General features: G+C 50.1%; 1 protein-coding gene across 5 annotated transcripts in view; it reads left to right on the top strand.

The window, feature by feature from the left end:
- SCARB1 (scavenger receptor class B member 1) overlaps positions 1–22,499 on the top strand; it is a 131,862-nt gene that overhangs the window by 20,502 nt on the left and 88,861 nt on the right. For 2 of the 5 annotated variants that reach the window (XM_063694465.1, XM_063694463.1), the window contains exons 3-5: positions 1,474–1,566; positions 12,887–13,073; positions 20,506–20,654. In XM_063694465.1, coding sequence (XP_063550535.1) covers positions 20,634–20,654 — 21 coding nt within the window. In that variant the 5' untranslated portion in view covers positions 1,474–1,566; positions 12,887–13,073; positions 20,506–20,633. Of the gene's footprint in view, positions 1–1,473; positions 1,567–12,886; positions 13,074–20,505; positions 20,655–22,117; positions 22,150–22,499 lie in introns of all 5 variants that reach the window. The other 3 variants (XM_063694466.1, XM_063694464.1, XM_063694467.1) reach the window with 2 other exon arrangements.

Here is a 22,499-nt window from a genome sequence, read left to right as displayed (position 1 = left end):
GATTTTGTGAAGCTCAGACTCCAGCATCTGACAACTCAGGTTCAAATTCGGGCCTGGTTACTCCCCCGCTGTGTCCCTGTGTGACCTTGAACAAGTTACTTTATTTCTCTATGCCTCAGTTTCCTCATCTGAAAAGTAGACATAATATTGGTTTTGACTCCAGAGGTGAATGTGGGCTTCAATGAGCTAAAATGTAAAACAGTTAGAACACTGCCGTGCATGAAGTTCAGTCTTAATGAATATCAGCTATTATTATGATCAATATCTGCCATGGGGCCGGGTGCAGTGGCACATACCTATAATCCCTCCACTTTGGGAGGCTGAGGTGGGAGGATGACTTGAGCCCAGGAGTTGGAGACCAGCCTGGGCAACATAGGGAGACCCTGTCTCTACAAGTAATAATAAAAAAATAGGCCAGGCACGGTGGCTCACGCCTATAATCCCAGCACTTTGGGAGGCTGAGGCGGGTGGATCACCTGAGGTGGGGAGTTTGAGACCAGCCTGGCCAACATGGTGAAACCCCATCTCTACTAAAAATACCAAAAATCAGCTGGGTGCAGTGGTGTGTACCTGTAATCCCAGCTACTCAGGAGGCCGAGACAGCAGAATCACTTGAACCCAGGAGGCAGAGGTTGCAGTGAGCTGAGATCGTGCCATTGCACTCCAGCCTGGGCGACAGAGCAAGACTCCATCTCAAAAAAAAAAAAAAAAAAAAGAAAAAATGCTGGGCACGATGTGCATCCCTGTGGTCCCAGCTACTCAGGAGGCTGAGGCGGGAGGATTGCTGGAGCCCAGGAGGTCAAGGCTGCAGTCAGCTGCGATTGTGCCACCACACTCCAGCCTGGGTGACAGAGCCAGACCCTGTCTCAAAAGAAAAATAAAATCTGTCATGGGTTGAATTGTGTTCCCCAAAAAGATATGCTGAAGCCCCATCCTCTGATGCTTCAGAATGTGACTTCATTTGGAAGTAGGGTCATTGCAGATGAGTTAAGGTGACATCCTGCTGGAGTAGGTTGGGCCCCTAATCCAACAGGACTGGTGTCCTTGTAAGAGCAGAACCATCTTGTCAACACAGATGTACAGGGAAAGATGGTGTCATGATGGCCCCATGACTGCAGAGGCATCTGCAAGCCAAGGAGCTCCAAGGATTGCCAGCCAGCCCCTTGGAAGCTGGAAGAGGTGAGGAAGGAGCCTCGGAGCCTTCAGAGGGAGTGTGGCCCTGCAGACATCCCCATCTCAGACTTCCAGCCTCCAGAACTTCCAGAGAGTAAACTTTCTGTTTATTCATATATTTGTATTTTTTTGAGATAGGGTCTCACTCTGTCACCCAGGCTGGAATGCACTGGCACAATCTCGGCTCACTGCAGCCTCAACTTCCCTGGGTTCAGGTAATCCTCCCACCTCAGCCTCCCAAGTAGCTGGGAGTACAGCCAGGCACCACCACACCCAGGTAATTTTTGTATTTTTTTGTAGAGACAAGGTTTCGCCATGTTGCCCAGGCTGCTCTCGAACTCCTGGACTCAAGTGATCCTTCTGCCTTGGCCTCCCCAAGACCTGGGATTGCAGGTATGAGCCACTGCGCCCAGCTTTCTGTTTCTTTAAGCGGCCCGGTTTGTGGTGCCTTGCATGGCAACCCTAGCAAACTAACACTATGTTTATTCACAATTATTTGATAAAACAAAAACAATTCTTGAAAGCATCTCTTTCTCCCTTCCTTCCTGTGCCTGGGGGTGGGTGGGGAGTCTGTGTTGAGCACCTCAGCTGAGACCAGGCAATTGCAGTGGCCTACGAAGGTGTTTGGACTTTGTCCTGCAGACCGTGCGAGGCCCCTGGAGATTCTACACTGGGGAATGACAATTTCCTAGGTGTTTTAGGAAGCTCAGCCTGCCTGCCGGTGGAGGGGGAAGGGAGGAGGGGAGAGGGTTCCGGCCAGTTAGGGGATTGGAGCTGTCATCCAGGCAGGAGATGGTGTGATCTGGATCAGCAGTTCTCAAAGTGTGGTCCCCAGACCAGCAGCACCAGCGTGTTCAGGAAACTTGCTGAAAATGCAGTTATCAGGCCCACCCAGACCTACTGAATCAGGCACTCCAGGGGTGGGGCCAGCCATCTGGGTTTCACTAAACCTCCAGGTGGTTCTGCTGTTTGCTCAAGCGCAAGAATGCTCGCTGGGCTAAAGGAAGAGGGTGGAGAGGGTACGTAAGTCCCTTGGGCCTGCGGGACAACGTGCCACCAACTGGGTGGCTCAGAACAACAGAAATGCATTTCTTACCTTTCTGGAGGGCAGAAATCAGAAACGAAGGCATCAGCAGAGCCCTCTGAAGCCTGGGGCGGGGAGAAGCCTTCTTTGCCTCCTTCGACCTGTGGTGGCTGCCAGCAGCCCTCGGCATTTCTTGGCTTGCAGATACAGCACTGCAATCTCTGCCTCAATGGCACATGATATTTTGTATGTGCCTCTGTGACAAGATGTCCTTCTTCTTCTTCTTCTTTTTTGTTTTTTTTTTGAGGTGCAGTTTCGCTCTTGTTGCCCAGGCTGGAGTGCAGTGGCACGATCTTGGCTCACTGCAACCTCCGCCTCCCGGGTTCTAATGATTCTCCTGCCTCAGCCTCCTGAGCAGCTGGGATTACAGGCGCCCGCCACCACGCCCAGCTAATTTGTTGTATTTTTAGTAGAGACGGGGTTTCACCACGTTGGGCAGGCTGGTCTCGAACTCCTGACCTCAGGTGATCCGCCCACCTCGGCCTCTCAAAGTGCTGGGATTATAGGCGTGAGCTACCGCGCCCGGCCCGATGTCCCTCTTCTTATAAGGACCCCTGTCCTATTGGATTAGGGCCCACCCGAATCCCGCAGGCCCTCCTCTTGATTTAATTGCATTTGCATCTGCAAAGACCCTATTTCCAAATAGGGCTGCAATCACAGGGACCAGGGACCTAGGACTTGGACATATCATTTTTTGGAGGGACACAATTCTACCCACCTCAGATGGGGAGAATGAAAGGAAGCAACAAACAGCAAAACAAGAGAAATGTTAGTGATTAGATGTGGGAGTGGAAGTAGGGTGAAAAGAGAAAGAACTCAAATGCCCTGCTGTTGTTACATGAATAACAAAGCTGGGGTAACCGCGGTGTCCTTTTTCCCTTTTTCTCAAAGAGGGACATCCTCAGGCTAGTATTTCAGAAACTTTATCCTAAGTTCTTGGGACTCATAAACACATTGCTGAAACAAACTCCGTCTCACCTGACGACCTCTCTCTCTCCCCCATGGGGCAGGGCTGGGGAAGAAGGAGCGAGCAAGGCCCCTGTCCACCCACTCACGGAGCCAGGGTCCAATTGTGTTGACTCTTGCTGAGGGCGACACTTTAGAGCCAAGTTCGAGTTGAAGTTCAAGGGCCCAGGATCTGGAGGCATCTGAAGCTGCTCCAGCTCTCAGCTGCCTCAAGGGAAAAGATAGTCTCAGAGATAGTCTAGCACCTGTCTTGGTGAGGAGCCAGGCAGCACATAAGTGTGGGAGCTCCTGCCTCTGACACCAGACATGGCTGGAAGCATTTGTTCTTCTGGAAGATTCCGCTTCACCCATCACTCCAGAGTGAGTCAGAAGCCCCTGGAGGGTTTGTGAAAATTCAGATTCCTGGGCCTTACTCCCCAGTGTCTGAGTCACAGGTCTGGGGTGAGAACTCAATCTGCTTTCCTTCTTTCCTTCCTTCCTTCCTTCCTTCCTTCCTTCCTTCCTTCCTTCCTTCCTTCCTTCCTTTTCTTTCCCTCTTTCTTTCTTTCTTTCTTTCTTTCTTTCTTCCTTTCTTTCTTTCTTTTTCTTTCTTTCTGTCAGAATCTGCTTTTCTTTTCCTTCCTTCCTTTCTTTCTTCTTTTCTTTCTTTCTTTTCTTTTTTTTTTTTTGAGACAGAGTCTTGCTCTGACACCCAGGCTGGAGTGCAGTGGCATGATCTCGGCTCACTGCAACCTCCGCCCCTCCAGGTTTAAGCAATTCTCTGCCTCAGCCTCCGGAGTAGCTGGGATTATAGGCGCGTGCCACCACGCCTGGCTAATTTTTGTATTTTTAGTAGAGACGGGGTTTCACCATCTTGGCCAGGCTGGTCTTGAACTCCCGACCTTGTGATCCACCCACCTCAGCCTCCAAAGTGCTGGGATTACAGGCGTGAGCCACCACGCCCAGCCTCTCTCTTTCTTTCTTTTCTTTTCTTTCTTTTCTTTTCTTTTCTTTCTTTTCTTTTCTTTTCTTTCTTTCTTTTCTTTTTCTTTCTTTTCTTTCTTTCTTTCTTTCTTTCTTTCTTTCTTTCCTTCCTTCCTTCCTCCTTCCTCCCTCCCTCCCTTCCTTTCACTCAGAATCAATCTTCCTTTCTTTGACTCAGAATCTGCCTTCCTTCCTTCCTCTTTCTTTCTTAGACAGGCTCTTGCTCTGTTGCTCAGGCTGGAGTGCAGTGGGGTGAACATGGCTCACTGCAGCCTCGACCTCCCAGGCTCAAGAGATCCTCCCACCGGCCCGATGTCCCTCTTCTTACAAGGACCCCTGTCCTATTGGATTAGGCCCCGCCCGAATCCCGCAGGCCCTCCTCTTGATTTAATTGCATCTGCAAAGACCCTATTTCCAAATAAGGCTGCAATCACAGGGACCAGGGGCCTAGGACTTGGACATATCATTTTTTGGAGGGACACAATTCTACCCAGTTACCTGAGTAGCTGGGGCTAGAGGCACTTGCCACCATGCCTGGCTAATTAAAAAAATTTTTTTTTGCAGAGATGGGATCTCACTATGTTGTCCAGGCTGGCCTCAAACTCCTGGGCTCAAGTTATCTTCCAGCCTTGGCCTCCCAAAGTGCTGGGATTACAGGCGTGAGCCACCACACCCAGCCTGAGAACCTGCATTTCTATCACATTTCCAGGTGGCCTGGTGCTGCTGCTCTGGAGAACACCTGGAGGAGAACAAAGGCCCATGATGAATGGTTCTCAGCCTAGTGTACATATGAGAATCACACAGGGAGTTTCAACACACACCAACCCCTGTGCCCGACCCAGACCCTGGGAAACCGCTGAGGGCGGGGTACAAGTGCTGGCCCCCAGGGAGTTCTAATCATTGGCCAAAGTCGGGGTGCACAGCCCAACTCCTTCTCACCCGTCAATGCCACTTCAGATACCACTTCTTCAGCAAGCCTTTCCTGACTTCCTCCAATGGGGTTAGGTCCCTCATTCATGCATTCATTAATTCATTCCACAAACCATCATGCCCCTTGTATGCACCAGGCCCTGTGCTGGTGCTGGGGATTCAGCTGTGAGGCCAGGTAAGGTTTTTGCCCTCGTGGTGTTTCTCTACAGAAACATGGAGGAAACAAGTGGTGAAAAATCAGGACAGATGATGTCAGGGTGTGATGAAAATAAAACAGGACAACGACATAAAGAGCATTAATTAATTAGAGACAGGGATCACTCTGTTGGCCAGACTGGAGTGCAGTGGTACAATCATGGTTCACTGCAGCCTTGAACTCCCAGGTTCAAGCAATCCTCCCGCCTCAGCCTCCGGAGCAGCTGGAACTACAGACACACCTATCACGCCCCGTTAATTTTTTCTTTCTTTCTTTTTGTTTTTGAGACAGAGTCCCACTCTGTCGCCCAGGCTGGAGTGCAGTGGTGCAACCTCGGCTCACTGCAACCTCTGCCTCCCGTGTTCAGGTGATTCTCTTGCCTCAGCCTCCCGAGTAGCTGGGATTACAGGTGCACACTGCACCTGGCTAATTTTTGTATTTTTAGGAGAGATGGGGTTTCACCATATTGGCCAGGAGGGTCTCGAACTCCTGAACTTAAGTGATCGGCCCACCTCAGCCTCCCAAAGTGCTGGGATTACAGGTGTGAGCCACTGTGCCAGAGAAGAGGGTCACTTTAGATGGGCTGGTTGAGGAAGGCCTCTTTGAGGAGGTGATGTTGGAGCTGCCCCTCGAAAAAGCCTCCGTGGAGCCCTTTTAAACAAGAGGAGCATTTGAAGCGGGGCTCAGAGCCTGTGCTGAGGTCCTGCGGTGGGCACGGGCTGACCCCATAAGAAGAACCTGAAGGAAGCCAGGGTGGCTGCATCCCAGAGAGCGGAGAGGGAGGCAGAGGAGGGCGGCCCGGGGAGGACCTGGAGTTTATGCAGCAGGAAACCAACAGAGTTCAAGCAGGAAGTAACACAATCCCACTCGCTTTGAAAAAGGTCCACTCTGTGCCCCTGGAATGCGCCCTCACCGAGGTGGATTCCTCTCCCTGAGAGCGTTTTTCTCAGGTGTCACGGCAGACTCACTGGTGTGAGAAGAATCTCTTTGTCCCACTGGTGTGTGATCTTTATGAGAAGGTGATTAACGTGCCCCCTTGCCCATAGGAAGTGCTCAGTCGGCACAGTCTGACAGAGCTGGGTGTGGTGGTGGGTGCCTGTTGTCTCAGCTACTAGGGAGGATCACCTGAGCCCAGGAGTTTGAGGCTGCAGTGAGCTGTGATCACCCCACTGCGCTCCAGCCTGGGGGACAGAGCAAAACCTTGTCTCTGAAAAGAAGTTTGACAAATGACCCTGTGAGTGTGTATCCAGTGGTCCTCCTTGGCACTGCCCATCCCTGCCCAAACAGGAGCCTCAGCTACCACCAGATGTGTCCAGAAAGGTATTTCTGCCCATTGTTTTCCAAACGATATTTTTGGTTTTGTTTTTCTTTTGTCTTTTTTTTTTTTTTTTTTTTTTTGAGGGTGAGTCTTGCTCTGTCTCCCAGGCTGGAGTGCAGTGGTGTGATCTCGGCTCACTGGGTTCAAGTGATTCTCCTGCCTCAGCCTCCGAAGTAGCTGGGATTACAGGTGCCCACCACCATGCCTGGCTAATTTTTGTATTTTAATTAGAGATGGGTTTCACCATGTTGTCCAGGCTGGTCTCGAACTCCTGACCTCAAGTGATCCACCTGCCTCGGCCTCCCAAAGTGCTAGGATTACAGGCAGGAACCACCACGCCTGGCCCCCTCCACCTTTTTTTTTTTTTTTTTGAGACGGAGTTTTGCTCTGCTACCCAGGCTGGGCGGCAGTGGCGTGATCATGACTCATTGCAGCCTTAACCTCTGGGGCTCAAGCGATCCTCCTGAGTCAGCCTCTGGAGTAGCTGGGACTACAGATGCGTTTGCCACCACACCTAGCTAATTTTTGTTTTTTGTAGAGATGGGGTTTCGCCAAGTGGCCCAAGCTGGTCTTGAACTCCTGAGCTCAAGCAATCCTCCCGCCTCGGCCTCCCAGTGTTGGGATTACAGGCGTGAGCTACTGCGCCCAGCCCAAAGAATATTTTTGGAACCAGCTTCTCCATGGGCTCCAGCCATCCCTGGCAGACGCCTCGGCCTGCAGCCTAAGAACAGTTCCCCCTCAGGAAAGAAACTGACAGCTTTGCGGTTCTGCGTTGAAGGGTAAGGGCATCTCCTAAGCTCCAGTGTTCTTGGTACCCACGCTGGTTTCAGGGAGGCATCTCCTGCCTGGCTCCATGGCAGCTGGCCTCTCTGATGCTGTGGACGGTATCCCTGGGCCTCAGTGGGCCCTGGGCAGAGCGGGTGGGTGTTGGAGACAAGGGGCCAGTGGCAAGAGCTGCAGTTTTCTGGGCAGGAAGGAAAATGTTGGTCCAGTAGGAAAACAGGCAAAACAGATGGGGACTAGCTGCACATGGAGCTGTTTGGTTAGGCTGAAGCATGAAACTTCGGCTTTCATTTTAAAAGCCTGTGTTCGGCCGGGCATGGTGGCTCATGCTTGTAATCCCAGCATTTTGGGTGGCCGAGGTAGGCAGATCACGAGGTCAGGAGTTTGAGACCAGCCTGGCCAACATGGTGAAACCCCGTCTCTACTAATAATACAAAAGTTAGCCAGATATGGTGGCGGGCGCCTGTAATCCAAGCTACTTGGGAGGCTGAGGCAGGAGAATTGCTTGAACCCGGGGGGTGGAGGTTGCAGTGAGCAAGATTGCGCCATTGCACTCCAGCCTAGTGACAGAGTGAGACTCCGTCTCAAAAAAAAAAAAAAAAAAAAAAAAGAGCCTGTGTTCTTCAGGCCCATGCACGGTGAGAGGTCAGGTGGTTCTCTTGAGTTAGAAAGTGAACCTCAAAAACTCATCTCCGATTCCAACATAGCAGAGCCCTTAAACACTGGGCCCGGGAGCAAAAGCCCAAAGAAAAGGGGAGCAGGCTGGGCGCAGTGGCTCATGCCTGTAATCCCAGCACTTTGGGAGGACAAGGCAGGTGGATCCCTTCAGCCAAGGAATTTGAAACCAGCCTGGGCAACACAGTGAGACCCTCATCTCTACAAAAAAAATACAAAAACTAGCCAGGCATGGTGGCAGGTGCCTGTAGTCCCAGCTATTCTGGAGGCTGGTGTGGGAGGATTGCCTGAGCCCAGGAGTTTGAGGCTGCAGTGAGCCAAGTTTGCACCACTGCACTCCAGCCTGGGCGACAGAGAGACCCTGTCTCAAAAAAAAAAAAAAAAAAAAAAAAAAAAATTAAAAAAATTAAAAAAAAGGGAGGCGAGAAATTCGGACTGTGGACCTTTTGTTCGCTTTTACATACTTTCTTGAAAGCTGCTGCCATGATTGTGATGCTCTCACATTCCACGGTTCAGTTCCTCCGACGCACAATGTTCACTCCTACCTCAGGGCCTTTGTGTGTGCCGTGCCCTCCGCCTGGAATGCCCTCTCTGGGTCTTCCCATGGTTGGCTCTTCATCCAGTTCTCTGTTAGATGTCACCTTTCCAGAGAGCCCACACCCTCCCTCGCTCTCTCTCAAACCGCTGGGTTTTGTTTCTTGCCAGTATTGAACATTATCTGAAGCTGTTTTGATGCCTTATTCCTGGACTTGCTTTGGTGTCTGTCTGCAGCCTCTGGAGTGCGCCTCTAGGAAAGAAACCCCTTTTCATGAGCTGCAGTGCCCAGTCCTGGTGCACTGAGGGCACTCCGTGAATACTCACTGAAGGACAAAGTCAATAAAACTGTTGATTGTGGCTGCTGGCTACTTGCCAGCCGAGTTTATATCTGTAGCCATCGAGACTGCTTTTGGCTGAAAGTCCTAGAAAGCACCCAAGAGGTTTAACAATAAAGATATTTATTATTTCCATATAAGGGGAAGTCCTGAGATAGGGCAGCTTTGGGGTTCTCGATTTCATTTTTTTTTTTTTTTTGAGATGGGGTCTCACTCTGTCACCCAGGCTGCAGTGCAATGGCGTGATCTTGGCTCATGGCAACCTCCACCTCTCAGGTTCAAGCGATTCTCCTGTCTCAGCCTCCCGAGTAACTGGGATTACACGTATGTGCCACCATGCCCGGCTAATTTTTGTATTTTTAGTAGAGACGGGGTTTAGCCTTGTTGGCTAGACTGGTCTCGAACTCCTGACCTTGGGTGATCCACCTGCCTTGGCCTCCCAAAGTGCTAAGATTACAGGTGTGAGACACTGTGTCCAGGCTTTTTATTTTTAAAATAGAGACAGGGTCTCACTATATTGGCCAGACTGGACTTGAACTACTGGCCTCAAGCAATATTTCCACCTTGGCCTCCCAAAGTGCTGGGATTACATGCATGAGCCACGGGGCCTGGCATTCTCAATTTCTTTTTAAATTTTATTTATTTATATTTTTATTTTAAAAATACAGACAGAGTCTTACTATGTTGGCTAGGTTGGTCTTGAGCTACTGGCCTCAAGCAATCCTTCCGCCTCGGCCTCCCAAAGCGCTGGGATTACCTGCGTGAGCCACTGCGCCCAGCCGGCTCTCAATTTCAATGTCAAGGGGATCCCCGAAGAGCCAGGTTCTCTGCATCTCTCTGCTCTGGCATTTTCTGCAGGGCACAGTGGCTGCCTCTGTCTGGGCATCTCATCCAACAGGACACATGCAGGAAGCATCTCTTCCTTGGTCCATTTTTATCAGCAATGAAACCTTTGCAAGAATTCCCCCAGCTCACCCCCTCTCGTGTTTTTCACCAGCATGTGCTCACATATCCACCCCTAAGCCAATCGTAGTGAGAGGAACTGTATTACCAAGATGGCTGAGAATAATCAGGATTTCTTCCAGATGGGAAAATGAGGTCCCCCTCTTTGAGCATCTGTGACTGCCGGGAAGCAGATAGACCCTCTGCCTTCAAGAAAGAAGGGGTGAGAAAGAATGAATTTCAGAAAGGCACCAATGGTATCTATCATCACACTTGTTTAATTTCATCCTCACAAAAACCCTCTGAGCTATTACTTGTCCCCATCAGCATGTATCTCGTATTTGACCTCTGAGTGGATCATCTTTTTAATTTTTAAAATTTTTGTGGGTACACGGTAGGTGTATCTATTTATGGGATACATGTTTTGATATGGGCAAGCAAAGTGTAATAATCATGTCATGGAGAATGGGGTGTTCATCCCCTCAAGCATTCATCCTTTGTGTTACAAACAATCCAATTCTACTCTTTTTTTTTTTTGAGATGGAGTTTTGCTCTTGTTGCCCAGGCTGGAGTGCAATGGTACAATCTCGGCTCACTGCAACCTCCGCCGCTCAGATTCAAGTGATTCTCCTGCCTCAGCCTCCTGAGTAGCTGGGAAAACAGGCGCCCACCACCATGCCTAGCTAATTTTTGTATTTTTAGTAGAGACGGGATTTCACCACGTTGGCCAGGCTGGTCTCGAACTCCTGACCTTGTGATCTGCCCGCCTCGGCCTCCCAAAGTGCTGGGATTACAGGCATGAGCCACCGCACCCAGCCTCCAATTCTACTTTTTTAGTTATTTTACTACGTACAATTAAGTTATTATTGACTCTAGTCACCCCGTTGTGCAAACAGTAGGTCTTAGTCATTCTTTTAAATGATTTTTTTTGTACCCGTGAACCACCCCCCACTTCTCCTTTCTTTTAAATTAGAAAAAATTATTTTCGAGATAGGGTCTCACTGTGTTGCCAGGGTTGGTCTTGAACTCCTGAGCTCAAGTTATCCTCCTGCTTCAGCCTCCCAAAGTGCTGAGATTACAGGCGTGAGCCACCCTGACCAGCCTGATATTTATTTTTATATCCCTGTTGTGTAGAAATAAAGAAAAAAAGAGATATTTATTCAAATTCAGTAAAATATTGTGTGTGCGGCTGTGTGTGTTGTGTGCGTCTCTGCATGTGTTTGTGTGTCTGTGTGTGCCAATGTGTGTGTCTCCGTGTGTGTGTGTCAATGTGTGTGTCTGTGTGTTGTATGTGTCTCTGCATGTGTTTGTGTCTGAGTGTGTTAATGTGTGTGTCTGTGTGTGTCAAGGTGTCTGTGTGTGTTTGTGTCTCTGCATGTGTTTGTGTGTCTGTGTGTGTCAATGTGTGTGTCTGTGTGTGTGCAGGGGCATGTGGAGTTCTCTGAACTAAACTCCATGAGGAATACAATATTTATTAAAAGGAAAGTAATATGATTGTACTAATCTGAAACTCACATATGTATTATTAAAACTCAACCACAGCAATTGTTTAGTCCAAGGATTGACAAACTCTTTCTGTAAAGCAACAGATAATAACTATTTTAACTTTTTGCACTACAGGGCCTCTGTTAAAATTCCTCAACTCTGCCATTGTAGCCTGGACACAGCCATAAACTATATGAATAGGTGTGTCTGGGTTCCAGTAAAACTTTATTTACAAAAACAGGCTGGGGGTCAGGTCAATAAAACTTTATTTACAAAAACAGGCTGGGGGTCAGGTCAATAAAACTTTATTTACAAACACAGGCTGGGGGTCAGGTTTGGCCTTCGGGCTGTAGTTTGCCGACTCCCAGTTCAGACTTAGACCAATAAAATATTGTTTCAGGAGGAACGTTTTATCGCTGACATTTTTTAGAGTTACCGGTGCACAGTGATAAGAAATAGCAACCCGAGTTTGAATAGGCTGGGGGCTGTATCCGCTGTTCCAACCTTGGTACACCTCTCATTCCCACTGTGCAGAGGGGGCCCAGGGCTCAGAGGGGCACCCAAGACTCAGAGGGGATACTGTGGGCTGAGAAGGGCAGCTGGAGCTCAGAGGGAATACCTGGGGCTCAGAGGGGCAGCCAGGGCCTTGAGAAGGTGAGCAACTTGCCTAGAAATCCAGTCTGTGTCTCCCAGAGTGTGAACATAACGAAAACCCTCTTGGGCGGCTCCGATCCCTCCTCCCCATGTGGTGGGGACTCCTTTCTGGGACAGACCCTGGGTCTGAGTCTGTGTTGCTCAGGGAAGCTGACACGGACTCCTGTCACACTCGCCAGCACTTTTCTCTGTGGCTCAGGACAGGGTGGAAAAGTTAGAAAGTCCCCAGGAGTGGGCTTGGGGACAGTTTGGGGGCCCCGAGTCCCCTCATTTCCCTGTCTGGAGGCGCAGAGAACACTCCAGAGGGCCCGGTGGACCTGCTGTCCTCCCTGAGCCCGCCCCACTCACATCTTACCTCTGCCTCCCTGGTTCTCGATCAAAGACAGATCACAGCTGCTCCTCATTGCTCAGGTCCGCTCAAGTCTCCTAACAGATTTCTTGACCCCAAACTTGCACTTTGTGGGAGGCTCCTACCCTCTGTCTGGCTCAGCCTTTTGTTGTGTAGTTTGTTTGTTTTTACCATCTTAACCATTTCTAAGTATACATTTCAGTGGCATTAAGGACATCCACATTGTTGTGTAACCATCACCACCATCCCTCCTGGCACTTTCTCATCTTGCAAAATAGAAACTGCATATGCATTGATCAATAATTCCCCTTTCCCTCTCCCCCCAGCCCCTGGCATCCACCATTCTCCTTTCTGTCTCTGTGGATCTGGCTACTCTAGGGAGCTCATGCAAATGGAATCGTACGGTATTTGTCCTGTTGTGGCTTATTTCACTTGCATAACTTCCTCAAGGCCCATGCATGTCGCAGCGTGCGTCAGAACGTCCTTCCTTTTCCAGGCTGAATCCTATTCCACCGTGTGGATGGGCCCCAGCTTCTTACCCACCACCCATCAGCGGACACTCGGGTTGCTCCCACCGTTGGGCCATCGTGAACAGCGCTGCAATGAACGAGGCGGCCAGATTCCTCTTCAAGTTCCCAGTTTCATTTCTTTGATACCCAGAAATGAGATTGATGCATCACATGGTAATTCTATGTTAATTTCTTTTTGTTGTTTTTTGTTTTTTGAGACAGAGTCTTGCTGTCGCCCAGGCTGGAGTGCAGTGCCATGATCTCAGCTCACTGCAACCTGCACCTCCCAGGTTCAAGCGATTCACTTATTCCACACCTCTGAGGGGGGTCTTATTAGCCCCATTTTACAGATGGGGCAATCGAGGCCCAGACAGTTAAGTAACGTGTCCATAGGAGAGCAGGGTTTTGAACCTGGACTGTCTGGCTCCAGACTTGCTGTTTTAAACTATTAGTCAGTTAAAACTAGTAGCCTTCTTCTTCTTTTTTTTTTTTTTCTTCCTAAAGACAGCCTACTTTCTTTTTTTCTTTATTTTTGAGTCAGGGTTTCACTCTTGTTGCCCAGGCTGGAGTGCAGTGGCACGATCGTGTCTCACTGCAGCCTCTACTTCCTGGGCTCAAGCAATGCTCCCGCCTCAGCCTCCCGAGTAGCTGGGACTACAGGCACGTGCCACCACGCCCGGCTAATTTTGTGTATTTTTAGTAGAGATGGGGTTTCACCATGTTGCTCAGGCTGGTCTTGAACTTGCTGGCCTCAAGCCATCCTCCCGCCTCAGCCTCCCAAAGTGCTGGGATTACAGGCGTGAGCCACTGCGCCGGCCATTACCTCCAGGCTTCTACCGCAGCTGTTGGACACTGCCTCTGAGCCTCTCTTTCTCTCCTCTAATTCCTTTCCCCCCACAGAATCAGCTCCTGTAGTAGTCTGAGCAGGAAGTGGAGAGAACACTCAAAATTGGGGACTTCGAGGATATATACAAAGGCGCAGGGAAAACGAAAGGGAGAGTGAAGCTGCTCCCCACCCTGGGGCTGAGGGGAGGAGGGCAGGGAGTGTCACCTGGAACCCGGGAGGAGAGAGGAGTCGAGAGAGGGCTGCCTTCCAGGGACCGTGACCTCTGCTCAAGAGCTGCAGCCAGCCTGTGTGTTTCAGTTCAGTGCAGTTGGGGTATCACAGACCACCCCACATGCAGTGACTTGGAGGTGCTATTAATGATACTATTGGGGCAAGAGGTATAAACCGGGGTGACTGCACCGTCTAAGGCACAGTGGTCCCTGATTATCTGTTCCTTGGGCACACTGAGCACCTCCCTGACACAGGGCCTTTGCACTTGCTGGTTCATTTGCCAGAAAGGTCCTCCCCAGCTCTCACCCTTCCGGTCTCCCCCCTCCAGCCCCCATCTCCCTGTGGCATTACCTTTTTATTTCTCTCATTAGCACGTAGCACCATCTATAATCCTTATCTATTTATTTGCTTATACATATATTTATAGATAAATAAAAAATATATATATATTTTAATATCTCTCTCTCTTTGCCTTACTAAAAAGGCCAGGGAAGACCAGACGTGGTGGTTCACACCTATAATCCCAGCACTTTGGGAGGTCGAGGTGGGAGGATCGCCTGACTCCAGGAGTTCGAGACCAGCCTGGGCAACATAGTGCGATGCCCATCTCTATTAAAAAAAATAAAAATTAAAAAAAATTAGCTTGGCTGGGTGCAGGGGCTCACACCTGTAATCCTAGCACTTCGGGAGGCCGAGGTGGGTGGATCATTTGAGGTAAGGAGTTCGAGATCAGCCTGGCCAACATGGTGAAACCCCATTTCTACTAAAAAATACAAAAATTAGCTGGGAGTGGTGGCAGGCGCCTGTAGTCCCAGCTACTCGGGAGGGAGGCTGAGGCAGGAGAATCGCTTGAACCCGGGAGGCAGAGGCTGCAGTGAGCTGACATCACACCACTGCACTCCAGCCTGGGCGACAGCAAGACTCTTGTCTCAAAACAAAACAAAACAAAAAATTAGCTGGTGTGGTGGCACATGTCTGTAGGAGGCTGAGGCGGGGGGATCGCTTGAGCCCAGGGGGTGGAGGCTGCAGTGAGCTTTGCACTCCAGCTTGGGTGACAGAACCATACCCTGTCTCAAAAAAAAGTAAGGCCAGGGCAGAGAGGACCTGCCTGCTTTCTTCCCCATCTACCCCCAGGCCCTAGCACACAGTAAGCCTGATACATAGCGAGTGCTCAGCAAGTATTTGCCACATAAATGAATGAATGAGCATGTCCATCCCTTCTCTGGTAGGTAGGACAGGACCAGGTGGTCTCAGAGGAATCTTCTGGGTCCTGGGATAGGAATCATCCTCCTTTCTCCAGCTGCTGTTGAGAGTGGCAGCTGATAGAAACTTCTGTCCTCCAGTGACCTGGCCCATGGAGCAGCGTATTAGCTCGCGGCTGCCAGCTGGGTCCTCCGCACACACTTGCACCTTTGTCCTGGAAAGCACGTCTGTGTTGGAGGGTTAGCCCTTGCCAGAGAGGACATATCAGAGTCCCCAAAGGCCAGGGACAAAGGTGAGGATTGATCGCCAGCCCTGAGTCAGAGAGGAAAGACTCCTGGAGGGAAGTCAGTGATCAGGGACTCAGAAAGGCGTGATTCTGAAGGAAGACAGGATTTACAGGGCATCTCAGTCTGCTCAGGCTTCTAAAACAGAGTACCATAGACGGGGAGAGCTTACAGACAGCGGACATCTATTTCTCACATTTCTGGAGGGTGGGAAGTCCAAGATCAAGGCGCCAGCAGATTTGATGGCAGTGAGGCCCTGCGTCCTGGTTCACAGATGGCAGCTTCTCTCTGTGTCCTTGCCTGGTGGAAGGGGAGATGCAGCTCTCTAGAGCCTCGTGTGTCAGGGCCCTAATCCCATCGATGAGGCCTCTACCCCCATGACCTCGTCACTTCCCAAAAGCCCTACCTCCTAATACCATCACATGGTAATTAGGTTTCAACGTACAAATTTCAGGGGACACATTCAGACTCTAGCACAGGGGCTAAAGTCCAGGGGCAGAGGCTAAGTTTCTGGAGGGGCCGTTTGGGGGCTCTGGAGACCTTCTCTGATATTCACAATATTGCAGGGGGCATTTTGACCTACTGAGGAGAAACAGCTCCTAAAAAGTCACTTGCAGCAACATGAGAGATTCGCAATCTGATTAAAATCTATGCAGGCACCTCCTGCCTCAGAGTCGTTGCCCTGGCTATTCCCTCTGCCTGGAATGTTCTTCCCTGGATCTCAACACATTCCTGCACTTCCTGCAGGTGTTTGCCCAAATGTCACCTTCTCACCGAGGCTGTCTTCAAACACCCCATTTAAATGGCAACCCCTCTCCCCCAGTAGCATTTACACTGTTCTGTTTTTCCCCTAAAGCACGCATCGTCCTCTAACTGCCTGTCCCATGGAAATGCAGCATGCACAAACCACACACACAATTTTAAAAATTTTATGACAGAGGAACCTGTTCTGAAAAAAGAAAAAAAGGTAAAAGAATTTTAGGGGTCATATTTTAAAAAGTAAAAAGAAACAGGTGAAATTAATTTAACTTGTAATATTATTCAACCCTTGGTCAGTGTGTGGATGAACCACATCTACCAGAGTCCAAGGTAAAAGCTTGCCTCTGCCACCGGAACACGCAGCTGCCTGGCATGGTGGCCTGGGGCAAGTTGCTCAGACTCTCTGTGCCCCGGCTCCCTTATCGGTGATATTCAAATAGTGTCATTTCAATGTGTAATCAATATAAGAATATTGAGATGTTTTACGCTCTTCTCATATGAAGCCTTTGAAGTCTGGGATGTATATGACATGGCATATCTCATTCAGACTAGCCCCGTGTCAAGTGTCCATAGCCACATAGGGCCAGTGGCTACCGTATTGGATAGCACAGCTCTAATATCTTTTTGTTTTGTTTTTTGAGATGGGGTCTTGCTCTGTCGTCCAGGCTGGAGTGCAGTGATGCCATCTTGGATCACTGCAACCTCTGCCTCCTGAGCTTAAGTGATCCTCCCACCTCAGCCTCCTGAGTGTCTGGGACCACAGGTGCGTGCCACCATGCCCAGCTAATTTTTTTTTTTTTTTTGTATTTATTGTAGCAACAGGGTTTTGCTATGTTGGCCAGGCTGGTCTCAAACTCCTGAGCTCAAGCAAAGTGCCTGCCTTGGCCAAAGTGCTGGGATTACAGGTGTGAGCCACCGTGCCCATAGCTCTAACATTTTATAAAATCCACCAATGATGATGTTTATCACTAATTGTTATTGCTTGTCTATTAACATACAGGACCCGCAAGGCTAGGGGCTTGCTTATGGTTCCTGCTGGGTCCCCAAACGCCCAACATAGTGCCAGCACAGAGTAGGAGCTCAATGTGAACTGAATGAATCCAGCAGGCACACGTGAGCTCTCTTTCCTCCCTCACCAGCAGCAATCCAGGTGGCAGATGTGGCTACAATGCTTTCCTGGCTGGGCGCGGTGGCTCACGCCTGTAATCCCAGCGCTTTGGAAGGCCGCGGCGAGTGGATCACTTGAGCCCAGGAGTTCGAGACCAGCCTGGCCAACATAGTAAAACTGCATCTCCATTAAAAATACAAAAATTGGCCGGGTGCAGTGGCTCACACCTGTAATCCCAGAACTTTGGGAGGCCAAGGTGGGCGGACCATCTGAGGTCAGGAGTTCAAGACAAGCCTGGCCAACACGGTGAAATCCCGTCTCTACAAAAATACAAAAATTAGCCAGGCATGATGGCAGGTGCCTGTAATCCCAGCTACTCAGGAGGCTGAGGCGGGAGAATCGCTTGAACCCAGGAGAAGGTTGCAGTGAGCTGAGATCACACCATTGCACTCTAGCCTGGGCGACAGAGTAAGACTTCTTCTTAAGAAAAAAAAAAAAAAAAAATTAGCCAGTCATGTGGCATGCACCTGTAGTCCCAGCTGCTCAGGAGGCTGAGACAGGGAGAACTGCTTAAATCCGGGAGGCGGAGGTTGCAGTGAGCTGAGATCACACCACTGTATTCCAGCCTGGGCCACAGAGCGAGTCTCCACCTCAAAAGAAAAAAAAATAAGGTTTCCTCTTCCTTTGCTTTTTATTTTGTCCTTTCTCGCACCCGTCTCTTCGCTTTCCTTCACTTTCTTCCTCTTTTTCCTTTCCCTCAGCAAACAGCGTAGCGGTCATGTGTGTGGCAAGTCACTGGTTCACTTCTCTGCTCTCTGCTCGCCAGGAGCCAGCTGTGCCTCCTTTAAGGAAGCCCTTCAGCTTCCATTCACTGTGTTCTATTGCCGCTGGGGATGAGCGTGATTCTTCCCAGGCTGGGGTGGGGCACAGGGCATGCGGCTGCCTGCAGGAGGTGTTGGTTCCGCCTCACACGGGCACCTTGCTAAGCATATGACCAAGATGAGCCCATGTAATCCTCATGACCACCCCGGGGTGCAGGCATGACTCAGACCAATCCCAAGGCACCGATAAGGGAGCCGAGGCACAGAGAGGCTGAGCAACTTGCCCCAGGCTGCCATGCCAGGCAGCTGCGTGTCCCGGCGGCAGAGGCAAGCTTTTACCTTGGACTCTGGTAGATGTGGTTCATCCACACACTGACCAAGGGCCTACTGTGGGCCACGTGCTGTTCGGGAGTCGGGGGCACAGCAATGGATGAAACAGGCAGATTCCTGCCCCGTGGAGCTTTTTTTATCCTAGAAGAGGAAGGAAGCCAATCAAACAAGCAAACACCCGCCCTGGAGGGCGGTCGGTGCACAGAGAGAAATGAAGCGGCCAAGGGGGATAGGGAGGGCCCTGTGGGTGGTTTGTAACTTTCAAAGGGTGGGCAGGAAGGAAGTCATTGCTGAGAAGATGACATTGGAGCAAGGACCTGAAGGAAGGGAGGGTGAGCCTCCTGGGTGTTAGGGAGAGGAGCATTCCAGGAGGGGACCAGGGAGTGCAAAGGTTCTGGGGCACGAGCTGGGCAGCAGGTGGAGGAGCTCCGGGGAGGAGGATGTGGCTGGAGCAGAGTGGGCAAGGGGAGGGAGGGGGATGAGGTCAGGGAGATGTGCCCATCTGGGTGTGTTTTGACTTTGTCTCTCTAGTATGAGATGTGGTGATCTTGTGGGCCATGGTGAGGGCTTTGGCTTTTATGCTGAATGAGGTGGGAGCCACGGAAAGGTTTCTTTCTTTTTGTTTTCTTGAGAGACACGGTCTCACTGTGTTGCCCAGGCTGGAGTGCAGTGACACAATCATAGCTCACTCACTGCAGCCTCGACTTCCTGGGCTCACGTGATTCTCCCACCTCAGCCTCCTCAGTAGCTGAAACTAGAGGTGTGTGCCACTTTACCTGGCTAACTTTTTATTTTTTGTAGAGATGGTGTCTGGCTGTGTTGCCCAGGCTGATCTCGAACTCCTGGCCTCAAGGGATCCTCCTGCCTCAGCCTCCAAAAGCACTGGGATTATAGGCATGGGCCACCACGCCTGGCCATTTCTTTAAAATAACAGTTTTTATTGAGATATAATTTGCGTATCATACATTCACCCATTTAAAGTATATAATTTGGCCAGGCATGATGGCTCACACTTGTAATCCCAGCACTTTGGGAGGCCAGGGTGGGAGGATGACCAGAATTTTGAGAGCAGACTGGGCAACAAAGTGAGACCCTGTCTCAACAAAAATGAAAACATCAGGTGTGCATAGTGGCATATACTTGTTGTCCAAGCTAGTCAGGAGGCCGAGGCGGGAGGATGGTTTGAACCCAAGACTTCAAGACTGCACTCCAGCCTGGGTGACAGAGTGAGACCCTGTCTCTTGAAAAAAAGAAAAAGTAAATAAAGTGTGCAATTTGATGGTTTTTTGTATATTCACAGAGTTGTGCAACCATCATCACCATCACTTTTACCGTCACTTTTAGAACATTTTCACCACTCCAAAATGAAACCCCAAACCTGTAACAGTCACTCCTCATTCTCCCCAGCCCCTGGCAACCACTGGTCTACTTTTTGTCTCCATAGATGTGCCTACTATGGACATTTTATATAAGCAGAATCATACACGTGGCCTTTGTGTCTGGCTTCTTTCACTTATCAATGTTTTCAAGGTTCATCCATGGTGTAGCATGCGTCAGCCCTTCATTCCTTTTTATGCTGAGTCATACTCCAGTGTGTGGTTATGCCACATTTTATTTACCTATTCACCAGCTGATGGGGGTGTGGGTTATTTTCACTGCTTGGCTGCTGTGAACATTTGCGTCCAGGCTTCCGTGTGGACATGCTCTTTCCTTTCTCCTGGGCATATACCCAGGAGTGGAACTGCTGGGTCTTAGGGGACCCCTATGTTTACCTTTTGAGGCTGCACCATTTTACAATCCCACAAGCACCTCAAGAGGCTTCCAGCTCCTCCAGGTCTTTGCCTGCAGTCATTCTCCATCTTTGATCACGAAAGCACTCTGAGCAGAGGAGGAAAAGCATCTGACTTGATTTTCCAGGAGCCCTGTGACACCATGTTGATCATATTTTGTCATCAGCACTCTTTCTTTTCTTCTGTATCTTCGACTTTCCCCAGGGCAAGACCTCTCTCTCAAACATGACGAAGTCTTTTTTTCCCTTCTTAAGCTGCCCTCCCTGCCACCGGAAGTGACTCCCCTCAGCAAGGCCAAGGTGGCTCACGTGTCCCAGCACCCTTTCATCTCTGCCCTTCTCTCTCGAGTGACAGCATGGCGTGACATGAGGGCTCTCCAGCCATGGCCTTGCAGCCCTCTTGGGTAAGCATCACGTACATTTGGACCTTGAAGACTTGGTCATGAATCAGAGTTAGATTGGGTGAGATGGTCAAGGCAGGTCAGTATCAAGGAAGTGGAGGAGGGTGTCAGGGCCAGGCAGACCGCAGATTTTAGTTAACTGGCTAATTTCCGAGAACTACAAAAGTCATGAAAAAAAAGGCAATTGCATAGCTGAAGGCTGTTGAAGGCCTTAAGGAATTCAATGAAGTGATATTAATTAATTAATCAATCGATCAGTTACTTGATTGATTAATTAATGAGTTAATTAGCTGATTGAGTAAAGTATTTATTGAGTACCTGCTATGTGCCAGGCATTTTTCCAGGTGCTGGAGATACATCGATAAGCAAAACAGGGTCAGCTTCTGTCTCTCGGGAGCTGGAGGAGATGAACAAGGAAACAGATGAGACCATTTCACACAAAGCAAGGTGGCCTGACAGAGTGGGCTGGGACTCCTGTTTTCGACAGATGCAACAGCAAAGGCTTCTCTGAGGAGTGGGTTTCAGCTGAGCCCAGAAGAGGAGAGTGGGGAGCCATGGAAGGATCTAGGGGAAGCGTATCCTAGACAGAGGAACAGGAAGTGCAAAGTTCCTGACACAAGAAAAAGCTGGGGATGCTCAATGAACTGAAACAATGGGGGAGAGGGCAGGAGATGGAGGCAGAGAGATGGGCAGGCGCCAGTTCATGTGGGTCCGGAAAATAACGACGACACTCCCCAGCTCAGTTGCACTGACACATTCCAGGGACTGTTCTAAGCACTGGCATGTTTTTTGACTTGTTTAATCCTCATGGTAGCCCTTGGAAAGGGGCTCTTCTAATCCCCGTTTCGTAGATGAGGAGACTGAGGCACAGAAAGGCCCAAACCACTTGCCCCAGGACTCCAATGTGGGAAACCCCGGAGCCTGGATTTCTCTGAACCTGTCCCCCTGGGCTACCACAGTCTCACCTCAGCCACTCTGACCTCCCTCAGGAGTTGGGCCCTGCCCCTTGGGGCACTGGACCATATTCGGCCTCCTTAGAGGAAGGCAGTGCCAGGCAAAGCTGTCTAACCAGAACATAGCAGGTGCTCTGTAAATATTGGTTCAGGCGAAGACATGTTGCTTAAGGATGGCCCTGCGAGAAGGGTGCTTTCTTCTGGAGTTAAATAAGAGGTTTAGAAAGCCTCCCTCGGAGCACTCAAGGACTGAGCCTACCTTACCCATGTGCTGGGGACACCACCCTCCTGTCCCTGTGTAACCCAGGAGTCTCTTGTCTTCTCAGTAACTTCATTCAGAAAATGAGGGGACTGGCCAGCACTTCAGGGACCAGAAGGCAGGCCAGGTGGGGTGTGGTGGAGGACTTAAGGGGGGCGTGGAGGGCTTCAGGGATACACTCACCCATCTAAGGGCAACTGCCACTTAGTGCCAGCCCACTTCTCTCCTTTTTTTCTTTTTTCTTTTTCCCCCAGGGTCTTGCTGTCACCCAGACTGGAGTGCGGTGGTAAGATCAGGGCTCACTGCAGCCTTGAACTCCGGGACTCAAGGGATCCTTCTGCCTCAGCCTCCTGAGTAGCTGGGGCCACAAGCGCATGCCACTGTGGCTGGTTAATCTTTTCATTTTCTGTAGAGACTGGTCTCACTATGTTGCCCAGGCTGGTCTCCAACTAGTGGCCTCAAGTGATCCCTCACCTGGACCTTCCAAAGTGCTGGGATTACAGTTGTGGGCCACCATGCAGCGGGCCTGTTCCGTTTTCTTGGAGCACTTGCCTGCAATTATCCTTCATTCATTTGCTCACGTGTTCATCATTGGTTTCCCTCTTCATTAGAAAGTGGGGACTTGGTTTGGGTTAA

This window comes from Gorilla gorilla, chromosome 10 (genome assembly GCF_029281585.2).
Source record: "Gorilla gorilla gorilla isolate KB3781 chromosome 10, NHGRI_mGorGor1-v2.1_pri, whole genome shotgun sequence".
Taxonomy (NCBI): domain Eukaryota; kingdom Metazoa; phylum Chordata; class Mammalia; order Primates; family Hominidae; genus Gorilla; species Gorilla gorilla.
The sequence above is the reverse complement of the archived record's forward strand: the minus strand, read 5'-3'. Positions and strand labels throughout refer to the sequence as shown.